The sequence below is a fragment of the Phoenix dactylifera genome, chromosome 2 (genome assembly GCF_009389715.1).
Source record: "Phoenix dactylifera cultivar Barhee BC4 chromosome 2, palm_55x_up_171113_PBpolish2nd_filt_p, whole genome shotgun sequence".
NCBI classification, from domain to species: domain Eukaryota; kingdom Viridiplantae; phylum Streptophyta; class Magnoliopsida; order Arecales; family Arecaceae; genus Phoenix; species Phoenix dactylifera.
Genome location: NC_052393.1, coordinates 28,176,972 through 28,200,078, shown reverse-complemented (window position 1 = coordinate 28,200,078; position 23,107 = coordinate 28,176,972). Strand labels below are relative to the sequence as shown.

Below are 23,107 nucleotides of genomic sequence, written 5' to 3'. Positions count from 1 at the left end.
ATGCCTCATGATGGTTTGTAGTCGGGGTCGGGGCTCCCATTGTCGAGATGTCTCAGTTTCATAGGTTTGGGGGGGGTGAACCTCTATTTGAGGATCATTTTTTTCTCGCCATCAGCCACAGTTTGTAGTCGGCCGCCATCCAGATTGGATGCCCGTGGATCCCTAACCTTGGGAACCACCCACAACCACCCCTTTCCCTTCCTCTTCCTTGGTTAGAGAGAGAGAGGAGCTTGTTCCCTCTATCTTCTCTATCTTTTCTCTCTATTGATTCTCTCTCTACTGAATTTTCTCTCTCTACTGGACTTTCTCTCTCTACTCTCTCTAGGATAGTTGGATCCAATAAGGACTCTTTACAATGATTTTGAATTGACCCTTATGAAGAGTCTTGATCTAAGATCATCGGGCGGTGTGTCAGCCCCCACCCTAGCCCCTGCCAAACAATATTAAATTTGATCGTCCCGATCTTTGTTGAACCATCTATGCCCTAATCCAAGCAAGATTCGATGAATTTCTTTTTGATCGGACCAACCGAGGTGTCGGGCACTCCCACTTGGTTAGGCTCTGAGAAGGATTTTTGGGATTAAATGGATCTATTAGTTGGACTGCATTCGTAAGGTAAGTAATGTATCACTTTTTCTAAGTTTATAAGCAATCATTTAATTATTATATCCACGACATTTCAGTGTTATTATTCATGATACATGAATTTGATGCATAGTATATTATTATGCAATATATTATTTTAGAAGGTTATGATGATATATGATCTTATTATGGATTTGATCGATCAATTTTGACACCTCATGATTTTAGAACTGGAATATGAAATCTAGAACTATATGAATTTTGATCTGGCTATGTTAAGGACCCTGCCAATGAGGGCTAATACATTGGCACATTATTTGTCTTGAAGGTCGTGTCCAAAATAATTAGTGACATATCACCAGCAGACCAGCAGTCCTGAATAACATTATTGTAAGATAATGTGTAGCTCACCATAAGAAGATTAGTTAGTGTTATGACCCTGCCACAGGAAACATGTGGTCATAGCTCAGGATCGATATGATGAATTGAGTATTTGAAAGAATATAAATTCATGAACGAAATTTAATATTTTAAAAAAATTGATTCGCGTATATGCTTATTTTCTACAAATTATTATCTATCTGATTACTTGATTTATTTAGCTAAAGTGATCATTGCTTACTAGGTTGTTTAGATTATTATACAATTTTTTTTTTTAAGATTTAGACAGCTAATCTACCGTGATTTTTAATATGGAAGAGGGATTACAAAAACTGTGGCACAACTTATCTAAATTAGAGGCTATTAAATTGATGTTTTACCTTAGATCAATGTTAGAATTGTGAGACCTTGTAAATTGAGTTGGTTAATAAAATAAACTTTGCATATTATTTGTCAAATTGTTCCGCTGTATATTTATGATATCTTGTTGAGATGTCTTGCATACTTGTGAAAAGAGTTTTCTATAAGTACGGGGCTGTTGTTGATATCCCCAGCTAGCGATCTCGGATTGGGGGCCGTGATAATTAAAATGGTATTAGAGCATAAATAGATAATCTAAGACAAGAAAATTTGATATAGGATAAGTTTAGGCAGGTAGACACTAGGGATATTGTACATCTATATCAATTGCATTGTAAGCTACTTTAAAAACTGTTAAGCCTTGTGATTATGTATGAAAAAGTTACCAGGGAATTATGATAAAATTTATTTATGAGGTTTGATATATGATGGAAGGTTGGGCAATCTAGAAATCAAGTTATAATTAGTTAGATTTGGATCTAAATTAAGTTCAAGAGGATTAACCATGGAATATTATCATGCATTGTGATTATTTGTTATTTAAGTGAACTTGAAAACTCAAAAATTGATATGGAGGTATACTGTGATATTGCTTAATTTTGAAGATAATTTAAGGAAAATTAAGATCCATTTATATGAAGTTGTTTAATGAAAGATTTTTATAGTACTTAATTGGAATATTCTTTGAGGTTTGAATCTATATGTGGATTATCAATGAAACTAGCATATAGAAGGAAAATATGTTGGGTGATACTGTTAAAGGTTATTATCTTATTTAAGAATTGATTTTATGTTGAAATCATAAAATATTCATCTTGGTGAAATTATTAATAATTTTTATCACTATCTTTGGATCCAAATAAAATATCTAATTTATGTCTATCGGAGATTATGTGGTGTGTAATAAACTTCAATTCAAAGTTTGGGCTTATAGGTTGATCTAGGGATCTTTTGTCAATGTTGTTGAAGTTGCTAATGAAATCTAATTTTGCATAAAGAATTTGAATTTTTGAGGCTTGCATAATTATCATAGAAGATTTTTTATAAATACTAAAGATTTTGATGAAGAAAACTCTAGGAGAAATGATTGAGTTGATTTTACTCATATTTATTGATTTAAGGTCTTCTAACTTGGTGGAGTATTGAGAAAATTCTTCTGGTTGTTTTTGTTTGCAAGAGTTTGATTTGGAATCATCTAGTTGAGTTGATAAGAGGATTAAGATTCAGTTCATTTTAAATTATAGTAATATATGATGGTTTTGAATGTATCAATTGACTTGAAAGTTAATCTAGATGGATATGTTCGAGGTAAAGCAGGGGACGAGAATCAAAGGTTCTCTTTTGGGCTTTACTTGTAAATTGAAATTTTGGATCTCTTTAGTCCATAATACAAGGTAGTATTTTGATCAAAAATTATTAGTGAATCCAAAGAATTTTGGTGGTTTGAATCAAAATGCGTAGTAAAAGTGTAGTTGTCTGAATTATTTTTCTAAGTTGGCCAAAAGTATTATCTTTTTGATTTGGCAAATTTTAATAATAAGAGAATTGATTTGTTTCCTTGTATGGTAGGATTTCCTTGATAAATGAAAGGACAATGTTTTGATTTTTTTTGGATGTCGCCCTACTATCTTAGGTTCTCCAATTTTATCTTGTGGTAAGAAAATTCTTAGCACCTTGAGACTAGAATTAATGGATCATCGATTTTTGATTTTGGATCTAGAATATTTTGGTGTATACCTCTTTCCTCCAAAATCTAAAGCTTAAACTTCTTCAATTAATATCAAACTCTATATGATTGAAAGAAAATGAGGTTATCAATCGACTTTAATGAATATTCTACTAGAGGTGGATTAGAGTTGTTTATGATCTAATCTTGTGATAGACCGGTTAATCAAGAGCAGTTGATATTTTGACAAACAAACTTAATATTTTTATTCAGAATTAAGATGTTGATTTCTATTTATAAGAGAGAAGTTTGATTTACATCATCTACAAAAATAATCAAGTCTGTAGGTATTGGACCTTATTCCTATGATAAGAATTAAAGATAAAGTTATATTGATAAGTAGAATTATTAGAAACTTGAGGATAAGATTAGAACTATGTATCTCTAACTTTTTGAAAGTGCAAAAAAAAAAATTCGTGGACAAACTTTTTTAGGAGGGGAGAATGTAATATCCAGGCCTTCTCATACCGAGCTGGGCCAGGTCCATTTGACCAGCCTAGAAGCATGCTTTGGCCCAAAAAAAATAAAAAAATAGGGGGTTGCACGTGCTCAGCACATGTGACGAAGGTTCCTTCCGACTTCGCCCAAGGAATCCGATGCCGAGGCAGATTCTAGCCTCCTCCATCTCTATTTAGATCTCCTCTGAGATTCTCTTCGATCCCACTAGAAAATCTAACGCTCTGATCGAAGCTTGTCGCTGGATTTCTTCGAATCCCACTCCGATTGCTGGAAGTCGTTCGCGCTGCTGCCGCTACCATTCGCCATTGGAAAGCTAGGTAAAATTCTTGAATAACCCTTCTCTCCCTCTTCCGCGACCTTTGGAGATTTGTTTCCAACCGGTGTGCTGGAATTTGGCCGAGAAGAACGAGTGCTCTGTTTTCCTCTATTTTTTTTGGATTTCCCAATTTTATTCATCCTTTCCAACTAGTAACACTGTTGGATCTTGTTGCCAAGGTCTCCGCCGGTGCCTTACAATGTTTTACAGCTGTGGTCGGGGCTCCCATCGTCGGGTGTCTTAATTTCATGGGTTATGGGGGGCTGAACCCCTATTTTAGGAGGGTTTTCCCCTCGCCACTGGCCACTGGTTCTCAGGGGCTGCCGTTCACATTGGGCAGCCATGGATCCCTAACCCTGGGCACCACCTGTAGCCACCCCGTTCCCTTCCTCTTCCTTGGTTAGAGAGGAGCTTGTTCTCTCTCTCTTCTCCATCTTTTCTCTCTCTTGATTCTATCTACTAGAATTTCTCTCTCTATTGGACTTTCTCTCTCTACTCTCTTTAGGATAGTTGGGAACCAGTAGGGACTTTTTATAGTGATTTTGAATTGACCTTGGTGAAGGGTCCTGATCTAGAATCGTCGGGCGGTGTGTGAGCCCCCACCCTAGCTCTTGCCAAATAATGTTAGATTTGATCACCTTAATCTTTGTTGAACCATCGTATCCTAGTCCGAGCATGATTTGATGATTTTTTCTTTAATTGAACCAACCAGGGTGTTGAGCACTCCCGCTTGGTTAGTCTTGTAAGGGTGTTGGAATTTAAGATTTTTATAATTATGATAATTTTTTTATGGAATGTATAATTTTTGGATATTAGTCTCTATGAAGGATCTTCAGAATTAATTGGATCTTTCAGTTGGATTACGTTCGTAAGGTAAATAATGTGTCACTTTTTCTAAGTTTATCAGCAATTATTCAATTATTATATTCATAAAATTTAAGTGGTATAATTCATGATGCATGAATTTGATGCATAGTATATTATTATGCAATATATTATTTTGGAAGGTTATGACAATATATGATCTTATTATGGATTTGATCGATTGATTTTGACACCTCATGATTTCAGAGCTAAAATATGAAATCTAGAACTACATGTGTAACAACCTAGAATCTCACCCAAAAAGCTACCTAAAAGATATTTTTGGATTCCTTAGTCATGTATAAGTACCCAAGATCCATCCAGCAAATAACGAATTTGGGACTAAACACACGCCCATACGGATTCTCACATACTTTTTTCGTTCAAACCCTGACGCCCTCATCAGGCTAAGGGTTTAATTCCATTCAAATCTAATTACAAATACCATGATCGGCCCACGGTCAGCCCCAATGGATCCGTGCTGCAGTGTCCCCTAGTTCACATAGGTTATGAGTCGGGTTCACTCTGATACCATTTATAACAATCCAGGATCTCATCCAAAAAGGTTAACTGAAAGATATTTTTTTGGTTTCTTAGTCCTGTATAAGTACCTAAGATTTACCCAGCGAATAACTAATGTGGGACTAAACACATGCTCGCATGGGTCCTTACAATATGAATATCGACCTGGCTATATTGAGGACCCCGCTAATTGGGACTAATACGTTGACACATGATTTGTCCTAAAGGTCGTGTCCAAGATGATTAGTAACATACCGCCAACAGACCGGCAGTTCTGAAGGACTTTGCTGCAATATGATGCGTAGTTCACCGCAAGAAGATTAGTCGATGTTATGACCCAGCCACAGAGAACATGCAGTCATAACTCAGGATCAATAAGATAAATTGAATATTTGAAAGAATTTGAATTCATAAACAGAATTTAATATTTTAAGAAAGATTTGATTCGCATATATACTTATTTTCTATAAATTATTATCTGTCTAATTGCCTGATTTATTTAGCTAAAGTGATCATTGCTTACTGCGCTATTTAGCCTATTATACGCTTTCTTATTTTTGAAACAGATTTAGAGAACTAGCCTACTGGAATTTTCAATATGGAAGAGCAACTAGAACAACTGTGGAACAACTTATCTTAGATTAGAGGTTATTAAATTGATGCTTTATCTTAGATTAATGTTAAAATTGTAAGACATTGTAAGTTGAGTTAATTCATTAAATAAAGTTTGTATATTATTAGTCAAATTGTTCTGCTGCATATTTATGATATTATGTTGAGATACCTTGCATGCTTGTGAGGTTCCTTATGAGTATGCAGTAGTTGATGTGACCCACATCTCGCAATTTCAGGTCGGAGGCGTGACAATATCTATTTATTTATATGAAGAAGAAATCATGTAAGTGGTTTCTTTTTTGTACACACGATGGAAGGAGCATGAAGAAATTAATAATAATTCTTTATTTTTTGAGTTGTTTTGTCAAATCGATCATTCCAGATCTTTTGTCTTCACTTAGACGCGATGATAAAAAAATTATCCGGATTCGTTAAGAATGATTTTGATCTAATACATGCCCTATTAGACGTAGAAAGTGCTTAACAACCTTCAACAACTGGCTGTTGATGGAACACTAAGAAAAGTTATGTAAAACAAAGAGAATGTTGTTTGCTAAAATATTAGTATGTAGAAGAAAACTAATTTTTTGTAGAAAATTTATATTCCTTTTGTAGAATCTTAACTTTGATGGATAATATCTTAAAGTTATTCAGGTTGTCATTCAGTAACAAAATAATGGTGGTCCTCCCACAAATACCCTTATCCTTCAAATCCTGGTTAAGATCGGGTTTTAACCATCACTTCTGGTATGACCATCAAAGACTTTTACCAACTTGACTAGCTAGAACTTTCCATTGAATTGATTTTAATTTCTAGAGAAAAAGAAGCGTGGTATCTTTTACAAAGAATCAACAAGGTTCTATTAATATATTGTTGATCTTTTAACTATTTTTGCACTCATTTTTTTTAATGTACCTTAATTTAAGTTAATAATTTCATCTTACATTTTTCTCAAAAAAAAAAGATCGTCTTTTACATGACAATGAAAGCAAATATTTCTTTTATTGGTCAAGTCTTCCAAGTGTTGTTCTTGTTAGGTTTGGACTTTTAGGTTTATAACTCATCATAAAACACAACACAACCAAAAAATAGTATCACGAAAATCTCCAACTCTTAAGAAATGTCCTCATAAATGAGAAGAATGTATTAGGGCATCTGTGACTCATTCAAATCATGAGTTTGAATCAATGAGACAATTTTCTAGTTTTTTTCTTTGTTAGGATAATTCAGTTTAAATCATCAATTCAAAACGTTGACCTATTTGAAAATCTTTGAATCTATGATTATTTTCTACTTCCCAGAGCATTTCGTTGCTTACTGCCCTTTCCCAGCTCAAGGTGCCAAGGTGTTTGCTTTATGCCTTTTCTCATTTTTGAACCTCATGATCATTAATGTTAAGGCCATGCTACCATGAAAAGTTGATAAATGAAAGGGTCTTAACAATGTCCATGAAAAATAATCATAAATCAAGCTTCCAAATTCAAAACATTAAGTCCCATATAATTTGCTCATGAATGAATAAATTTTAAATGAGAAAAACATCAACAAGATATACATGAATTCTTTATGATTATCTCCCAATAGGATGCTCTATTAAATGAAAATTTTGTTGGTTTCCTATTTAGGTATGGCTATCCCTCAACCAAACTAGGGCATAAAGAGAGTTTCCGCAAAGCTCAAGCTTGCAAGAGGTTGTGGACCATGCTCACAAGATGTCTTAATATTTGCAAGGATCAAAGTATGTAGCATCATCAAAACTATAGTAAATATTTATTTTTTTATTATAAAAAATTGGTGGTGATCCATGTATTAAACCTTTACATTATTTTTGATGATTCAAATTTATTTAAAAAGTAACCTACTCAGTTCAAAGCATTTTTGAACATTTGAAAATTTTGAATCTATGTTTCGGAAAGCATATGTTATGTATCCTATGATTAGTTTACTACTTGCTGAAATTTATGTAAATTTGTTGTTACATAAATTTATACTTTCATGTTCATAAACTTTATTTACTATAATTTTCTTGCAACAAGCAAAATAAGATATAAATCAATAATTTATTGCATCAAGCATATGCTTTAACTTGTATTTAGAAGATAAAATCACACTCCTACCACATAGAGTTTGTAAAGCAAGCACATTTTAAGCATGACCTATATAGCACATCCTGTAGACTGTCGGCAAGATTTTATCTCAAGCTAAACTTGGTTTTATATTAGTACCAGATCTCCAATATGACATACAAAATCTCCTACACTATTATCTCAACTAATCTAAACAAATAAATCCTGAGATATCAACCAATATGACAGAAACATGTTTGCCTATATTTTTCAAAGCCTTTCTACTTCATTAAATAGGTTTTGTTTTGAATAATATATCTCACAAACAATGTTTAAAAGTCGTTTCTAATATCAAATTTATCATCTGGATCTTGAGTTTGACATCTCAACTCTAAATACCAGCTGATATCTCATAAAAATCTTGAATCTTTCAAATAATTCCACCTTTCATTTTGACCAAGAGAAACTGAAATTTCCGCTCACCTTGGTCTCAATCTTCCACTGGGATGATCAACAATAGAGATGTAAAAGCCTTGACTCCAGGGAATTTAGCTCGACTGCCACTCGTAGGTCAGTTGCATTATAACTTGCTTATTGAATAGGCCGCGTGGTCAATTCCCATTGTTTACAACGTTTTTCTTAGAAGAAGGTCCTTCAAGACGTAGGATTGTAGTTTAAATATGTTGACTCAAAACGAAGGTCTCCCTGGAGGCCTGCCTTACCATACAAGTAGGGTGGAAACAAGTCGAGCTAGGCGTAGGTCCAGCAGTAGCTTAGCTTGTCTTGCATTCGGGCCAAGCTCAAGCTAGCTTATTTAATTTCAAATCTTGCTCGAGCTATCTACAAACAGGTTTTAAGAATTTAAGGTTATTTGATGCTTTCTTCCTCAGTGCATTATTTTGACAAAATTAGAGCTTATCATTATGATATATTAAAAATCAGGTAGCTAAAACAAGTAATCACATTCTAATAACAGGATATGTTCTAGTTACAATCATGATATCTTGCTGTAAACACTTCATCATACATAATCTCTTTTAGGCTCTTTTTTATTATACTAATACAATAAGTGCTCCTGTGTAATTATTAATCTTCTCCAATCTTTCTTTTCTTCCTATATCTGAAATATATATATATATATATATATATATATATATATATATATATATATATTCCCTCTTTTCCATTTAGTCTCTCATTCCAATGTCTTATGCTAAAAGCCAAAATGTTTTGAAGACCCATTTAATCTTTGACTGTTATCTTGTATGAAGTTAAAAAAATCTTATAATACTTGGAAATAACCATGCTAAAATTATGAACTTTCAAATAATTTTTTTTTTGTTATTTTTAAAAATTATGTAGTATAATAAGAAGATTAAATGAATCAGATCAGTTCCATATCTACTTTATTTGAATCTAGTAGACATGCCAAAATAATAGTGGCAGGTGTTCATCACGACATTGATCAGAACTTCAACAAAAAGAGAAATGTATTGTTACATGTGAAGAGAGGAATTATAGATGTGAATTAAAATTACAATTGATTACCAAGGACAAACATATAGATCAAATAAAAAAAAAGGGAAAAAAAGCAGAATAATACACTAGCTTATAAACATGTATGGTACTTCACATGCAGGCCATTTACATTACATTCTTGATATGAGGAACAAGATACAAGCTAAGAGGGGAGAAAGAGTAAAGAGTTATTTGATTTGCTCTTAACTCTGTCAAGGTTCAAGTTCAAAAGTTGAAAATGATTAAACCCTAAAATTCTATGTTTCGAGCAAGCATGTGTAATAATTGCATACAGGCCAGCTCCAAGTCATTCTTACTCTTGAACCATAAGATACAAATCACGAGAAAAAACAGTACTTGGACTTGCCTAAAAAATTATGGCAAAGGCCAAATAAAAAAGTTGCTAAATACCAGCTTTCCTTATAGTAGTGTACAAGATTAGAAACTACGTCCAACCTTCAATGGAAGTGCTAATATACAGAACTGATAGCCAAACTGAAGTAGATGCCAAGCCTTCATGCTCATCAACAATTAACAACAACTGAGATTCATTTCTTCAATTGTACCATGCCTGCCACAGAACTGCTAGTACTGAATCCGTCTGAAGATACAGATAAACAGAAGTCTAGTTAGTACTTACAGTTCAGTCCCTAGCATTTCTCACACCACAAGAAATACTGCGATAGCATAATCTATTGTCCAGAAACACCTCTGTCAGAGTAGTCATCAGTTCATAATCACCAGAAAGTTTCAGCAAATGTTAAATTAAGTACTAATTTACAGGGAGCTCTATAGGTCTAACTAGTTAAGATGATCATATTCTTGCACCAAGTGGTAGTATATACTCCTAATAGTTACAATCATGCAATGCCTGAAGAGCTTAAACACCCATCTTCCTGATATAAATACAATAGATACTCGTGCTGTAGGAAACAATCATTTCCAGACAGATTGAGGGAATTTACACCATATATTAAGTACAATGCAGCTAGAAAGCTATTGATTTCCCTAAATGGACTATCTGGATCATCATTCCCTTAGCTGCAGATGAATCATGTTCAAGCGACAGACTTCCCAATTTCCGATGATAAAGACCTATATAATCCTTTTAGATGTGCTTTCTGGCAGATTTGTGTTAAAAACATTTGGATGCAATACTAGTCTGTGGCTTCGTTTCTGCAACATGGACATCCATGAAATGAAGATAGCCTTCTTTTAGTTGTCAGGGCAACCCTGTATGGCCCAAAGAAGACCTGGTGATCTTTTGAGGGACATGGTGAACAGAAATTTTAATCGTACGAGCACTAGATGACTTATATACATCAATACACTCCTGCAGGTCTGCATCACATGTTAATAGGACCCACTCAGAATCATCATCCAAATACTTAAGAGCCACCAAATTTATATTGCCTATATTAAACCGCTTCCCAATCTCTTGCTTCAGATCTTGGAAGCCCCATGTAGGCTGCAATCCGAGTATAACTTTGTCTTCCCCATATATGGCTTTTACTTTAAGAGAATCATGTCTACTCTTATGCAAAGCAGCGTGAGTTCCTGAAAAAGGATGCTCACTAAGGAGCTTGTGATTTTGGGATCTACCAAGAGATATCGGTGCATCTTCAGTTGAGAGCTGTAATTCTATAGGGATCTGAATTTTATTAAGCATGCCGCTCTGGTTCTCCTCTACTGAAATTTCTTGTTGGATAGCAAGTTGAGCATTGCTGCACTGTTTAGTCCCACTGGAACAGCCGAGACTTGAACCAGAGCTGTGACTGGAGGAGGAAGATGAAGGAGAATTTGATCCAGAAGTGTGAGAGCTCAATTTAGCCTCTTGCTGTTGATTTGTATTTGAGGATTCTGGATTGTCCTTTTGCTTCAATGTGGAAAATGTGGTACTTCCTAGTAAACTTTCATTTGACCATGTGGCTTTTGTAAAATTCTCATAGAGAGAACTGAACTGAAAGGCTCCATCAGGGCCATGGACTGAGTCAATAACCACTTGCAGTTTTCTTAAAGAGTGGCCAACTTTCTTGATTTTTCGTGAAGGCCAACGACTAATTCCATGATGCCTGCATATCCTTTTCAGAGTAGTAGGGCACACTGAAACAAAGCAAAGGGCACAGAGAGCAGCATGATCAAGTCTCGCTATGTATACATGACAATGACTTGCAAACCATAAACAATTAGAAATACTCGACTTTTCTTTTTCAAAGTCACTAAGCAAAATAATTCAATGCACAATATGTATTCAGGTGCAATAAAACTGAAACAGTACTAAGATCAGTTGACTTGTGCATATGAGGGGAAAAAGCAAAGCCCCTGACAAATGTTAAAAAACTAGCATTGCATAATCAACATTGTATGGGCAAAGACATGTCTGATTCGAGTGCGTATACATGCTCTTGATTTGGCTAAGAGTGAAAAAAAGGAAATACTGTGCATATAAGGGAAAAGACTTAACTGACAAATATGCTTGTAAATATCTAAATTTTGTATATATCGTAGGATAGAAAATATCAAAAGACTCTTTATTATGCTGTTTCATCTTCCATATGAAATCACCAAAAAAATTGTTCTTAAAAGTTCCACCTCTAACTCATCAATGTTTGATTAATTCGTGATGTCATTCTTAATCCCAAACATGCCAATGATTATGAGTCATGTCAGCAAACTAGTGATGCTTTCATGAATTTTAGAAAGTGGCCACAATTATGAGTCATGCAATGGATGATTATTCATTTATAAATAAGTAGAACTACAATTGAAGCATAGTATCTCAGGAATGACAAAAAGGGGAAAAAATTCTTGCCACGTAAGTAGCATGTTATCTTCTAAATACTTTAAGAAAAGAACCAAAATGTTAGAGTTATTTGTCTTACCAATAGTTTTGTTATCAAATTACATGTTACTCATCCAAAAACCAAAATTACTCAATGATACAAGATATAAAATATTTAGTTTCTTTTTTTCTTTTAATGTCTACATCTTTATCCAAGATCAAAAAACAACCAGAACCAACTATGGCATCATAGTAATGGATTAAATTCATTATTGAAAGAATCTAACTCATAGTATGACATACCAGTTGATACTGGTGTGTACCGTAACGTACCAATACATGGTATAGGGGGTGTATCGAGTGTTGGTACGTTGAACCGATCCCCATACTAGGTGTACCAACACTATACCAAGATGGTATCAGTACAAGGTCCACTACCGAGTCAACGAATCTTGATCTAACTCTTTCTACTTGGTACTCTTTTCCTTTTATAGGCCATCTATGTATTTAAGCTACTAAAGGTACTAGTCTAGCATAAATTCATGGAAAAATTAAGGATTTTGATGCATCTTTCTCCATGTGCACAAGCAAAAAGGCATCTTTCTCCATGTGCACAAGCAAAAAGGACAGTCATCATGTGACACTATGGGCCATGACTTGAGTTTCTAATAAACATCTTTCTAACAAATCAAATCCGTACTATCTGTTTGACCTCCATGGGCTGACATATGCATATCCTCCTTACCCAATATTAGCCTTCAATAAAGAGGCAATCTTCATGGGCCCTATGCCATTTATAGGTTCTCTTAATGCTTCTTCATCCACCACTTTTTTCCATACAGACCAACACTAACCTATTAAACCCAACCTCCCTATATTTGGGGAAATTTGCAATGCCTACTTAGCCTGGTTTTGGGCAAGGTTGAGTAGAGGCTTCTAGCCTATTAGACAAGGCTAAGCCTAGCATTTAAGGTCCAATTAAATTTTAGGCTAGGCTTAAGTTGGCAAGAAGTTAAAGAAGCACAACTTGACCCAACCAAAGATTGTAAGCATACGTGTATTATTATATCTCATCATTTCTTTCTTGTGAAGAGAAAAGTGAGGTCTTCAACTCTTCTCTAAATATCAAAAACTAATGTGAGGACCCATGTGGACATGTGTTTAGTCCTGCATTAGTTGTGCATTGGGTAAATCTTGGGTACTTAAGTAAGCCAAGAACCCTAACAACTTCAAACTAGCCATTTTGGGTATGGTCCTTGTGAGGCCCAATAGTCCCACATCGGAAAGACTCGTTCCAGAGCCTGGGCATATGAGGCGGGTGTCTCCAAATCTTGCAGACGCGTTTTAGGTGGAAAACAAAACCGGGGAGGGGTGAAGGACGCTTGCGTGAAGCCCCAAAACCGGACAATATCTGGCAGGGGAGCCCCGTGTTCCCCCCTCATGTGGCCCCCACGTGGGCATTGGGTGCCTCACGTGCCTCGCAGAGGCGGGGGCGTGACATTTGGTATCAGAGCCGAGGACGGCTCTTGTCCGATGGTGGGAAGGGTGTGAGGCCCAATAGTCCCACATCGGAAAGACTCGTTCCAGAGCCTGGGCATATGAGGCGGGTGTCTCCAAATCTTGCAGACGCGTTTTAGGTGGAAAACAAAACCGGGGAGGGGTGAAGGACGCTTGCGTGAAGCCCCAGAACCGGACAATATCTGGCAGGGGAGCCCCGTGTTCCCCCCTCATGTGGCCCCCACGTGGGCACTGGGTGCCTCACGTGCCTCGCAGAGGCGGGGGCGTGACATTTGGTGTGAGGCCCAATAGTCACACATCAGAAAGACTCGTTCCAAAGCCTGGGCATATGAGGCGGGTGTCTCCTAATCCTGCAGACGCGTTTTGGGTGGAAAACAAAACCGAGGAGGGGTGAAGGACGCTTGCGTGAAACCCCAGAATCGGACAATATCTGGCAGGGAAGCCCCGTGTTCCCCCCTCATGTGGCCCCCACGTGGGCACTAGGTGCCTCGCAGAGGCGGGGGCGTGACATTTGGTATCAGAGCCGAGGACGGCTCTTGTCCGATGGTGGAAAGGGTGTGAGGCCCAATAGTCCCACATCGGAAAGACTCGTTCCAATGCCTGGGCATATGAGGCGGGTGTCTCCTAATCCTGCAGACGCGTTTTGGGTGGAAAACAAAACCGAGGAGGGGTGAAGGACGCTTGCGTGAAACCCCAGAATCGGACAATATCTGGCAGGGAAGCCCCGTGTTCCCCCCTCATGTGGCCCCCACGTGGGCACTAGGTGCCTCACGTGCCTCGCAGAGGCGGGGGCGTGACAGTCCTGGTTCATCACAAATACTATCAGAGTTGACCTAACTTATGGTCCAAGTGGACAAGAGGACATTGCAACATGGGTCCTTTTGGGGAGAATTCTAAGGCTTGAACAAGAGGAGTGTGTGAGGGCACATGCAATGGTGGGTTTAGTCCAACATCCGTTTATGCTAGGGTGGCCTTGGATAGTTAAGTAGGGCCAAGGATCTCAATTAATAACCACTCCTAGCTAGCCATTTTGGGTGAGGTCCTTGCATTTTGAAAATAGTATCAGAGCTTGCAGCATGTGCTGCAAGTTGGCAACTAAGATGGATGTTAGGCTGGTGGCTATATATCGGGCCTCAAGCAACCAACATGCAACCTATAGTGAATCATACACTTAGATAAGACAAAAACTATCCTCAATGGCCTCTATTACCCTCTCAACCCAAGCGCCACCTCTTGAAAGTGTGTGAGGACCTATGCAAGTGTGGTGACTGGCTCCCCTATGGCTGTGGCTATGGATGTGGCTGATCAGCTACAGGAATGCGTGAAATATTGCGCTCAACCCATTGCCCTGCATCAATCCTAGCCTCGCTGACTACGAAAATGATTGGTCGTGGAGGTGATCCTAACTCGTCAAGCTCCGGCTCAATGCTGGATCGGATTTGTATACTTGAGCTCCACTTCCTCCTAAATACACTTTAGCCTCAACCTTAGATTGTAGTTGATATATACAAGGTCGTTGAGGTGCTTCTGTGTCCAATGGTTCCTCTACTTACTGTGGATGAGGAAGAAGGTGGACCAGTTGCACTTACAGCCACTCGAGAAGATCGTCTCGGAAAGGATCGGGATAGCTACCCGCTTAAAATTTTTCATGGACAATCCAAATGAATCCACCATTCAGCTGCAAAAATATTAAAAACAAATAGATATAAGATAGTACTATATTAGTAACCATCTAACGCCAGATAAATGTCCTCCTGACGTGTAACATACCTAGATTCATACTTGTCTTACTCACGATAGCTGCTTGTTGTCCAAAGCCATCGCTGCCCTCTCTAAATAATTTAGTCTATGAGAAAGAACCGTATACTATGTTAGTAATAGAAGATACCGGTTAACTTACATATACCACTTAAGTTAAGTTACCTCTTCTAAACATAGGATTGAAACTTCTGGATCAGACTCTATCTTGTAAATGGCATTACGCAGAGCTACCATAAGTTCGTCTTGCAATAATGCCACAGCACAATGGAATTGCACTATGGTAATAATGCCACAGTGTTACTTGACTCGATGCGAACCGACCGAGTCGCACCGAGTCGGCATCGAGTCGGTCGGTTCCAGCCAGTTCTAACACTAAAAGGACCGATTTTGGCCAGTCCTATTGCGATTCCAGCCCATATGGGCCGGAACCATTTTCTATTACCAAACCGACCTAGTTTTCAATCGGGTTGGCTCGGTACTGCCTGAACCAGATAGTTCGGCCTGGTTCGGCAGACATTAATGGAGACACATCCACACTTTAAGTGCCTAGGCACATCCACACTTTTAAGTGCCCAGGCCAAATACTTGGGGATGCACCACCTAAGATTCAATCCAGAATCTCTAGTTGCTATAGGGTGTGTCCACTAGGATAATTCCAATTCAGCATACTTAATCAACTATGTTAAAGTAAGAAGAATTCAGAAAACATAGATAAAGTTTTGGAGCACATCGAGAAGAGCTATAGTTGGAGCTAGATAGTTTCCATCCATTTTCTTACTAATATCTATTTTCACTAATAGTTATAAGTTATATATTCACACTAAATTTATGCACAAGAATGGATGTATATGTCTCATCCTCATTTAATCTGTAATTGAAATTTAGAAAAAAAAAAAACAAGTAAAAATGTGCAAGTCCATATACATATAGAGATGCCAACCACCCCTAGCTCTGTGGATTGGTACCCCTATCCAGATGGGAGAGGTTCAGGTTTGAACTATCGTGGAGGCATCTCCACCACATTTCTTCAAACAAAAATGACACACATTGAGATAGGTTCACCAACCTATTTGGAGAACAAATATTATTGTGCATCACAATTTGTCCAAAAATCTTTTTTCGTGTCCCTTTTCTTAAAGCCCATATCAAATTCATCAACAGATGTTCATATCATCTACATATATAGCTCGTTCAATATTTAGTTGATGTCAATATTAATATCCTATTTGCCAGCTGAAAATAGGTGTATATTGGTTTACCAAAACAACTGTTTATTTGATTATTCAATATCCTGTCGATGCTCTATTGAATGAATCTGAGATGAGCCTCTAGGATGAATTATGTTTCTTCCTATTTTTAATATTTGAAAAGGAAACTCTTACAACTTATAAGCTTAATCAACATGCTAGAGGTGCTCTAATGGGCATCAAGAAAGAAAAGTGTACTAAAAGCAAGGTTCGTCGAACCGATACCGAGACCCGTACCAGTAGGCGACCGGTGCGATTCGGTACCGGTTTGAACCGGATGGAACCATCCAGTTCCATCAATTTCCGGCCAGTTTCGGTCGGTCCCGGCCACATCCAATCAGGTTCCGGCTCCCCAGGGGCTGGAACCATTTTCCATTAGAGAACCGACCCGGCTGGAGACTAGGTCAGCTCGGTTCGGGCGGAACCGGGCGGTTTGGCTCAGTTCAACAATCATTGACTAAAAGGGTATTCCAAAATTGTAAAAGGCCTGAATATAATGCAATAAAAGTCTCAAGAGTAAGCAGGGAAAAGACAGTAAGTGTATCTGTAGTTGGACTATACCAATGTGAGCTATAAGCACATACTTTTGTACAGTTTAATAGATGAACTTCTACCAACACACAAGAAATTGGTGATTTACATTATGCGTGGATGATACTATGTTAGTTAATAAAATAAAGTTGAACACAAAAATTGAAGGATGAGGAACTAAAAATTAGTAATAGTATGTCACAAATAATCCTAGTGGAAATTTAAATGAAAATGAGTTCCCAGCAAACTGATGGCCCAGTGATGCATATCATTTTCCATACATTGGATCTGGTATACAAAAGAACAGATAAATGAAGTCATCAATGTATATCTATTTTAATTAGAGAAGGGCTTATGAATGAGAGCGGTTCCTCTAAGGTATTCTATAATCAGTGTGTGCCTACAAATCATAAGGAAAAAAGCTTATAGAAATAGAGACAGGACCCCTAATATTGTACAACTAATACCTTTAGCAATACGGACATCTAAGATAATAATTTGAATGTAGTGAAGAACAGAATTTTTGAGGTGAATGTGTAGCTTAGAGCTGATACTAATTTAAGGGTGAAGTAATAGAAAACCAACTAAGATAGCATAGGAAAACTTCGTCTAAATTCTTAAACTTTTGACAAGATTCTGAATGTAAATGAACTCCTTGTAACCATTACACCAATTCTCCTTGAATTACAATCAGTAGGAAAAGTGTCACCATTTTGGCTCTGTTACCAAAATGCCAAAATTTTAATTAGATACTCCCGTTGCTGCTTGGACATAATTTGCTTAACAAAAATTTTAAAAAAAAGTTATTAAAAGAAGATAAAATGATATATTAGGGAAAAAGCCTATAGACTCAAGAGTTCAGTTCAGCAATATATTCCATAAAATGGATGCATTGATTGACCTGGACATATACAACCTTGATATCCAATAGGCGATAGAGGAGAAATCCAAATATTTGTAGGTGACAAGTGATGATAAACAAGAAGATAATGCTTACCCCCAAGGCTCTTCGCAGCATCTTTTAGGCTACCAGCGAAGTATTTCCGAAGCTCTTGCAGACTGATAGTTTTTTCTGTTTTTGTGCGCCTCTTTTCCATTGCTTTCCCAGTATTTGAAAAGCCGGGTTCACCAGCAAAAGAATTTTTGGGATCAAAACTATCTCTAAGGAACTCTTCCTCATGCGGCTTGAACTCAGAGAATATCTTTCCAGCAGGTAATACTACTTCTGAGCGATCCCAGATACTTAATCCTTCAATCTCCTGCTTATAAAAGTCCAGCGGCAAAGAGGCAGGAAGAACACTTTTTCCTCTCTTTTCTTGGGTCTCTCTGATACTTGCGATCCATGATGATACCTCCCCCGAAATTCCTATCGTAGGAGATTCTGTTAAAAGATTATCATCATCATCATCCAATCTTTGACTTGTCTCCGAAACAAATTTGTCAAGCAAAGCATTTGAAGAGTTGAGTTCAGAAACTGGTAACACAGCTTCATGCTCCAGCTCCTTGGATGTGACTACCCTCAAGCTCTGGCATACTTGTTGGATAGTGATGGACAAAGAATTAAGCATCAGCTTCTGTTCCTCACTTTCTATACATTTAAAAGGTAGGAAGAACTCCAATACAAAGTCTGCAGTTCCTGTATGATTACTTCGCAGTCGAATAGCCACTGCAGCCCTTAGATGGAACAATTTGGCATGGTGTGACAGAGGATATTCTGTCTTGCTGAAGGAAGTTATATCTGATGAGAAACATGGTTGATTTGTTGTGAAGGCTTTACCGGCAACACCTTGACCTTTAAGTAAGTGGTGCTCAGAGCATGCCTGGTGAAAACCCAACATGGTAGGATCTTGGACATAGCAAGCAACATCGACAGTGGAGACACAATCCTTATAATTTTCATCGGAATGGCGACTGCCACTTTTACCTTGTTGGATGCATGAAATCCAAGTTTGAGCCAGTGGCAAACTGTGGGTCTCGCAAACAGCTCTTAGGACCCTTTGGATCTCAGGTAAAACAACTCGGTAAGATTCGTTGAACACCTGACAAAGAAGAGACACTACATATTACTTAGAGGAGGATGTTTATATGGGATTTTATTTTTGCGAGTCTGTCATCTCACCATTACACGGGGAACCCCTGAAACTTCAGAACTCCTAAGATCAACTGCCTGCAAACAACAGTTCAGTTCGTTTTAGCTAAAACACATAGAAATTATAAAGAAATTTGAGTGGCTCTGCCTCCCTTTTCCCTAAAAAAACAAAAAGGAAAAGGAAAAAATAGCAAGCATTCTCTCTCTCTCTCTCTCTCTCTGGGCGAACCCTCTGGTCTCTTTCATAGTTGGCCTATCAATCAATAAAAAAAGATAATTGGCCTATCAACATTTTATTAGGAGCTAAAATTTATAGAACTCTTTCAATCATATTTGTTATAGATCACAATGACGTCGCTACCGACAAGCAACATAATTCAACTTTTGTCAGTCTTGCGGATTCAAAAATGCATAGGAAAATGATAAAGAGAAATTGTTAAACAGTTCACAGTTCAGTAGACTGTTTCAAAGCACTTCCACAAAGTCAGATATCAGAACTAAGGATCCATTCAGCCAAAAAAAAAAAAAGAACAAAACTGGGAAATTTCTAAGGCCGGAAAGAGAAAGTTAACTATAACAAGGAAAAATGCACAAAATAAATGCAAAAAAAATCAAAAAATCGTATGAATAAACCAAAACTTGTCTACGAAATTAAGAAAGATAAGATCCCTAAAACTTTTTTTTTTCCCTCTAAAAACAGGCAGCAAAAAATTACTTGGATAAATTGAGCTTCTTAATGTAAACTTTCACAGTCGGTCATACTACATCGACACAGCACCAAGCAAACCAGGGAACAAGCACCTGAAGAGCATTGCAAACTCCTTCGAGATCAGAACTGTAATTGATTTTCTGAGTCGTCATCACCACCTCCAGAACTCCTACGCATGACCTGCTATTCCTTTCAAATACCGGCAGCGCAAGACTCCCACGAACATCGTACCGTTGAGCATCATTAACTCGAGGATATTCGTAGCTGCTGAAGTAGCGCACATCCGGCGTCCACTCAGGAACCCTCCCCAAAAAAACCCGGCCAGGCAAGCCCTGTGCCACATTTGAGTTCTCCTCAGCTGAGAACTGATACCGCGTCGAGACTGTCCTATAATTCACAAGCCTCTGACAACTTGAATCAAGGGTGAAAGGTTGGCCGCATGTCGTAAGAACATGCCGTTCTCCCATCCTCGTAGGCACCCATATCTGAACAAGGACATCCCCATCTCTCCGTGAATCCTTAACATAATTTATAGCACGAATTAATCTCTCCTCCATGGTACCCATGCGAGTGCTCGGCCGAATCCACCAGCTCGAGCCTAGCTCGGAGCTGGGATTCTTGGCGCGCAGTTCATTCAGCTGAGCTGAAAAATTGGGTTCGTCCCCAGCGTTTGGATCTTGAGATTGCATTCCATCAACCAGTTCTATTGGAATTTCGTCTGAAGGCAGATCCACGGAGAAAACCGACCATTCTGCATCATCTTGGTTGTCATTTTCTGGCAGGACCGGATTGGAACCGCCGCCATTGCCGACCTCGAAAAGAGGAGAAAACCCTGAAGAGTTGAAGGGGCTTGTAGAAGTAGAGGTACCCGGTTGCAAGAGATCCGAGCAATCGAGGCCCGCCACGGATAAAAACTCATCCATGAGATCCATCTCCACGGCGACACCCGGTGAGCTAGCCGTCGGAAGAACGTTATCCTCCATCGCTGAGAACTCCTTTACGCATCACAGAAATCCAAATCCACAACAGCAACCTTCACAGAACAACCCAAAAAGCACACAACAACCACAAGGGATTAGCAGAGAAGCACGAACTAGTGTGCTTGCGTGGTTTTGAATTGAAAATCAGTACTTTCAGAAGAATAGACAAGGAAAACCAAGAGGAACGTTATTTGTGGCGTACACTGAGAAGAAGCAATAAGGGCTACCATAAAAAAAAGAAACAGAAACAAAGTTGAGAGGAAAAGGTATTATTCACGGGCCCACAGATACATCAAGATCATTCGAAAATTAAGGACCCACTACTGCAAAACAAATCCAAGTTGCTGGAGAAAGAGAACAAAAGAAGCAGCCCACTTTCTGATAAGACTATTCCAGCATGGGTTTTACCTTCTACTCCAGAGATCGCGGCATCAGATGCCAGAACCCACAGCAAAAGCTTTTTTTCTGAGAGGGGTGCAAGAAAGCTGACAGGCAGAGAAAGAAGAGAAAAAAACCTCCATGCAGCAGTTGGGCACTCGTGTCCGTCTACCTTGGTCTTAGAGGCCTCTCTCTCCCTCTTCCTTTCTGTCCATCTCAGTCACCCCACCAAGAGGATCTCCGGCTATTCAAAAGGCCTTGCTGTTGCTGCCCACAAAACACCCCACTCCTCCAAAAGCATCTCAGGCCTCGTGCACTTCGCGGCAACGATGGAATCTTCACCCCTCCAAGGGGGCCCGGCACCTAAGATACCTCCAACTTTAGCCGAAGTCAACTAAATATGGTGTGGAATGAGAGAGATTCCATTGCCGTGAGGGTACTGAGGAAGGGGTAAAGAAGGAATACCAGGTGGGAGGTGGCGTCACCATGACGGTGACGGGTCGTTCGTGTCTGGGTCCCGGGTGGAGGGATTCGCATGTTCAGAATCTCGCTGGGGATCCTGGGAGAACCCAAAGGTGGCTTTATAGATACCGCGGTAAATTGGGTTAGGCGACCACGGCCATGTACATGGTGGTCCCCAGGTCTGAAGGTCTTGTTAGATTCTTGTGGAATCCAGAGCAGCAGCTCTTGTGGGAAAAGAAAGTAGGTTTGATGGGAAAGGTGCAACAAAAGGATGGTAAATTAAAAGCAACGCGAATAATTTAGCTATAAAAATATTCATAGATCATTGCTTGTGAATGTGAAGCAGTGGGTTGAGATATTAAAATAGAGATTAAAGTTGATGCTGGTAGCTGCAGTCTCTCTCCTTGCATCTTACATGGTGCCCCCTTACTGTTGACTATCAATTGATTCTGGCCATTTTAATGACGAATTTTGTGGTGGTAGCTCATGAAGCCGGTAGAGGTCGGATATTGAACGATTTGTATTATTTGACCGATCAGATCTAACAAAATAACAATGATGTTTGTATTGTTATTAGTTAGAAATATTGCAAGGTCATTGATAGCCATGTCATGCTATTACAATCAATAAATTGAATCTTTCATGCCTAATATCAATAGAAGTGATGTTGCATCACTCTTGAACATATGGCTAAAAGTTGTGACATGTCAATCCCAAAAAAAAAAAGAGAGAGAGAGAGAGAGAGAGAGTAACTCTTCTTTCCAAAATGCTAATGTCTTTTATCTCCTTATGATCGAAAGAGTCGCTTATTTTAACGAAAAGAGTAACAGGATGAATATACAAAATACTACAGTGGTTAGGGAAAACCTTTTTTTTTTTCCGAATACAAAACTTGGTTTTTGCAATGTTAAATATATAGAAATCATGTGTGAATCATTCATTATCAAGCTAACCGCCTTGTAAATATTTAGCTATAAGATATTTTACATTCAAGTGTCTAAAGTTGTCAGGATTTGGAATTGTTAAAAATGAGATACTCAGTAGCATTAAGTCACGAATATAAATTAAAAATCATATTTTTTTAATATAAAATTTTGGTTTCGCAATGCATAATAAATTCACTTGTAGATCATTCTTTATCAAGCTCATTATAAAATTGTAGTTAATAGCCTTGTAAATATTTAGCCATAAAACGTTACACATTTAAATTCTTTAGAGCTAGTTGTTTTGTCGTGTA

At 37.9% G+C, this 23,107-nt stretch overlaps 1 protein-coding gene across 2 annotated transcripts; it reads right to left on the bottom strand.

The window, feature by feature from the left end:
- Window positions 1–10,088: 10,088 nt before the first annotated feature.
- LOC103723573 (protein NLP1-like) lies at window positions 10,089–21,706 on the bottom strand. Of its 2 annotated transcripts, XM_026800149.2 has the most exons (5): window positions 21,439–21,706; window positions 20,143–21,083; window positions 19,372–19,419; window positions 18,250–19,291; window positions 10,089–11,516 (listed from the first exon to the last, which is right to left on the bottom strand). In XM_026800149.2, the coding sequence occupies exons 2-5, from the start codon at window positions 21,031–21,033 to the stop codon at window positions 10,636–10,638; spliced, it is 2,862 nt and encodes a 953-aa protein (XP_026655950.2). In that variant the 5' UTR covers window positions 21,034–21,083; window positions 21,439–21,706; the 3' UTR covers window positions 10,089–10,635. The 2 variants fall into 2 exon arrangements, with proteins under 2 accessions (XP_026655950.2, XP_017702242.2); XM_017846753.3 differs by lacking the exon at window positions 21,439–21,706 and having other exon boundaries at window positions 20,143–21,258.
- Window positions 21,707–23,107: the final 1,401 nt, after the last annotated feature.

Coding starts and splice junctions, on each gene's coding strand:
- LOC103723573 (XM_026800149.2), bottom strand. CDS start 21,033: ATGGAGGATAACGTTCTTCCGACGGCTAGCTCACCGGGTGTCGCCGTG. Junction 19,420..20,142: donor GAGTTTGCAATGCTCTTCAG/GTGCTTGTTCCC, acceptor TGTTGTTTGCAG/GCAGTTGATCTTAGGAGTTC. Junction 11,517..18,249: donor TGCTGCGAAGAGCCTTGGGG/GTAAGCATTATC, acceptor GCTTTGTTTCAG/TGTGCCCTACTACTCTGAAA.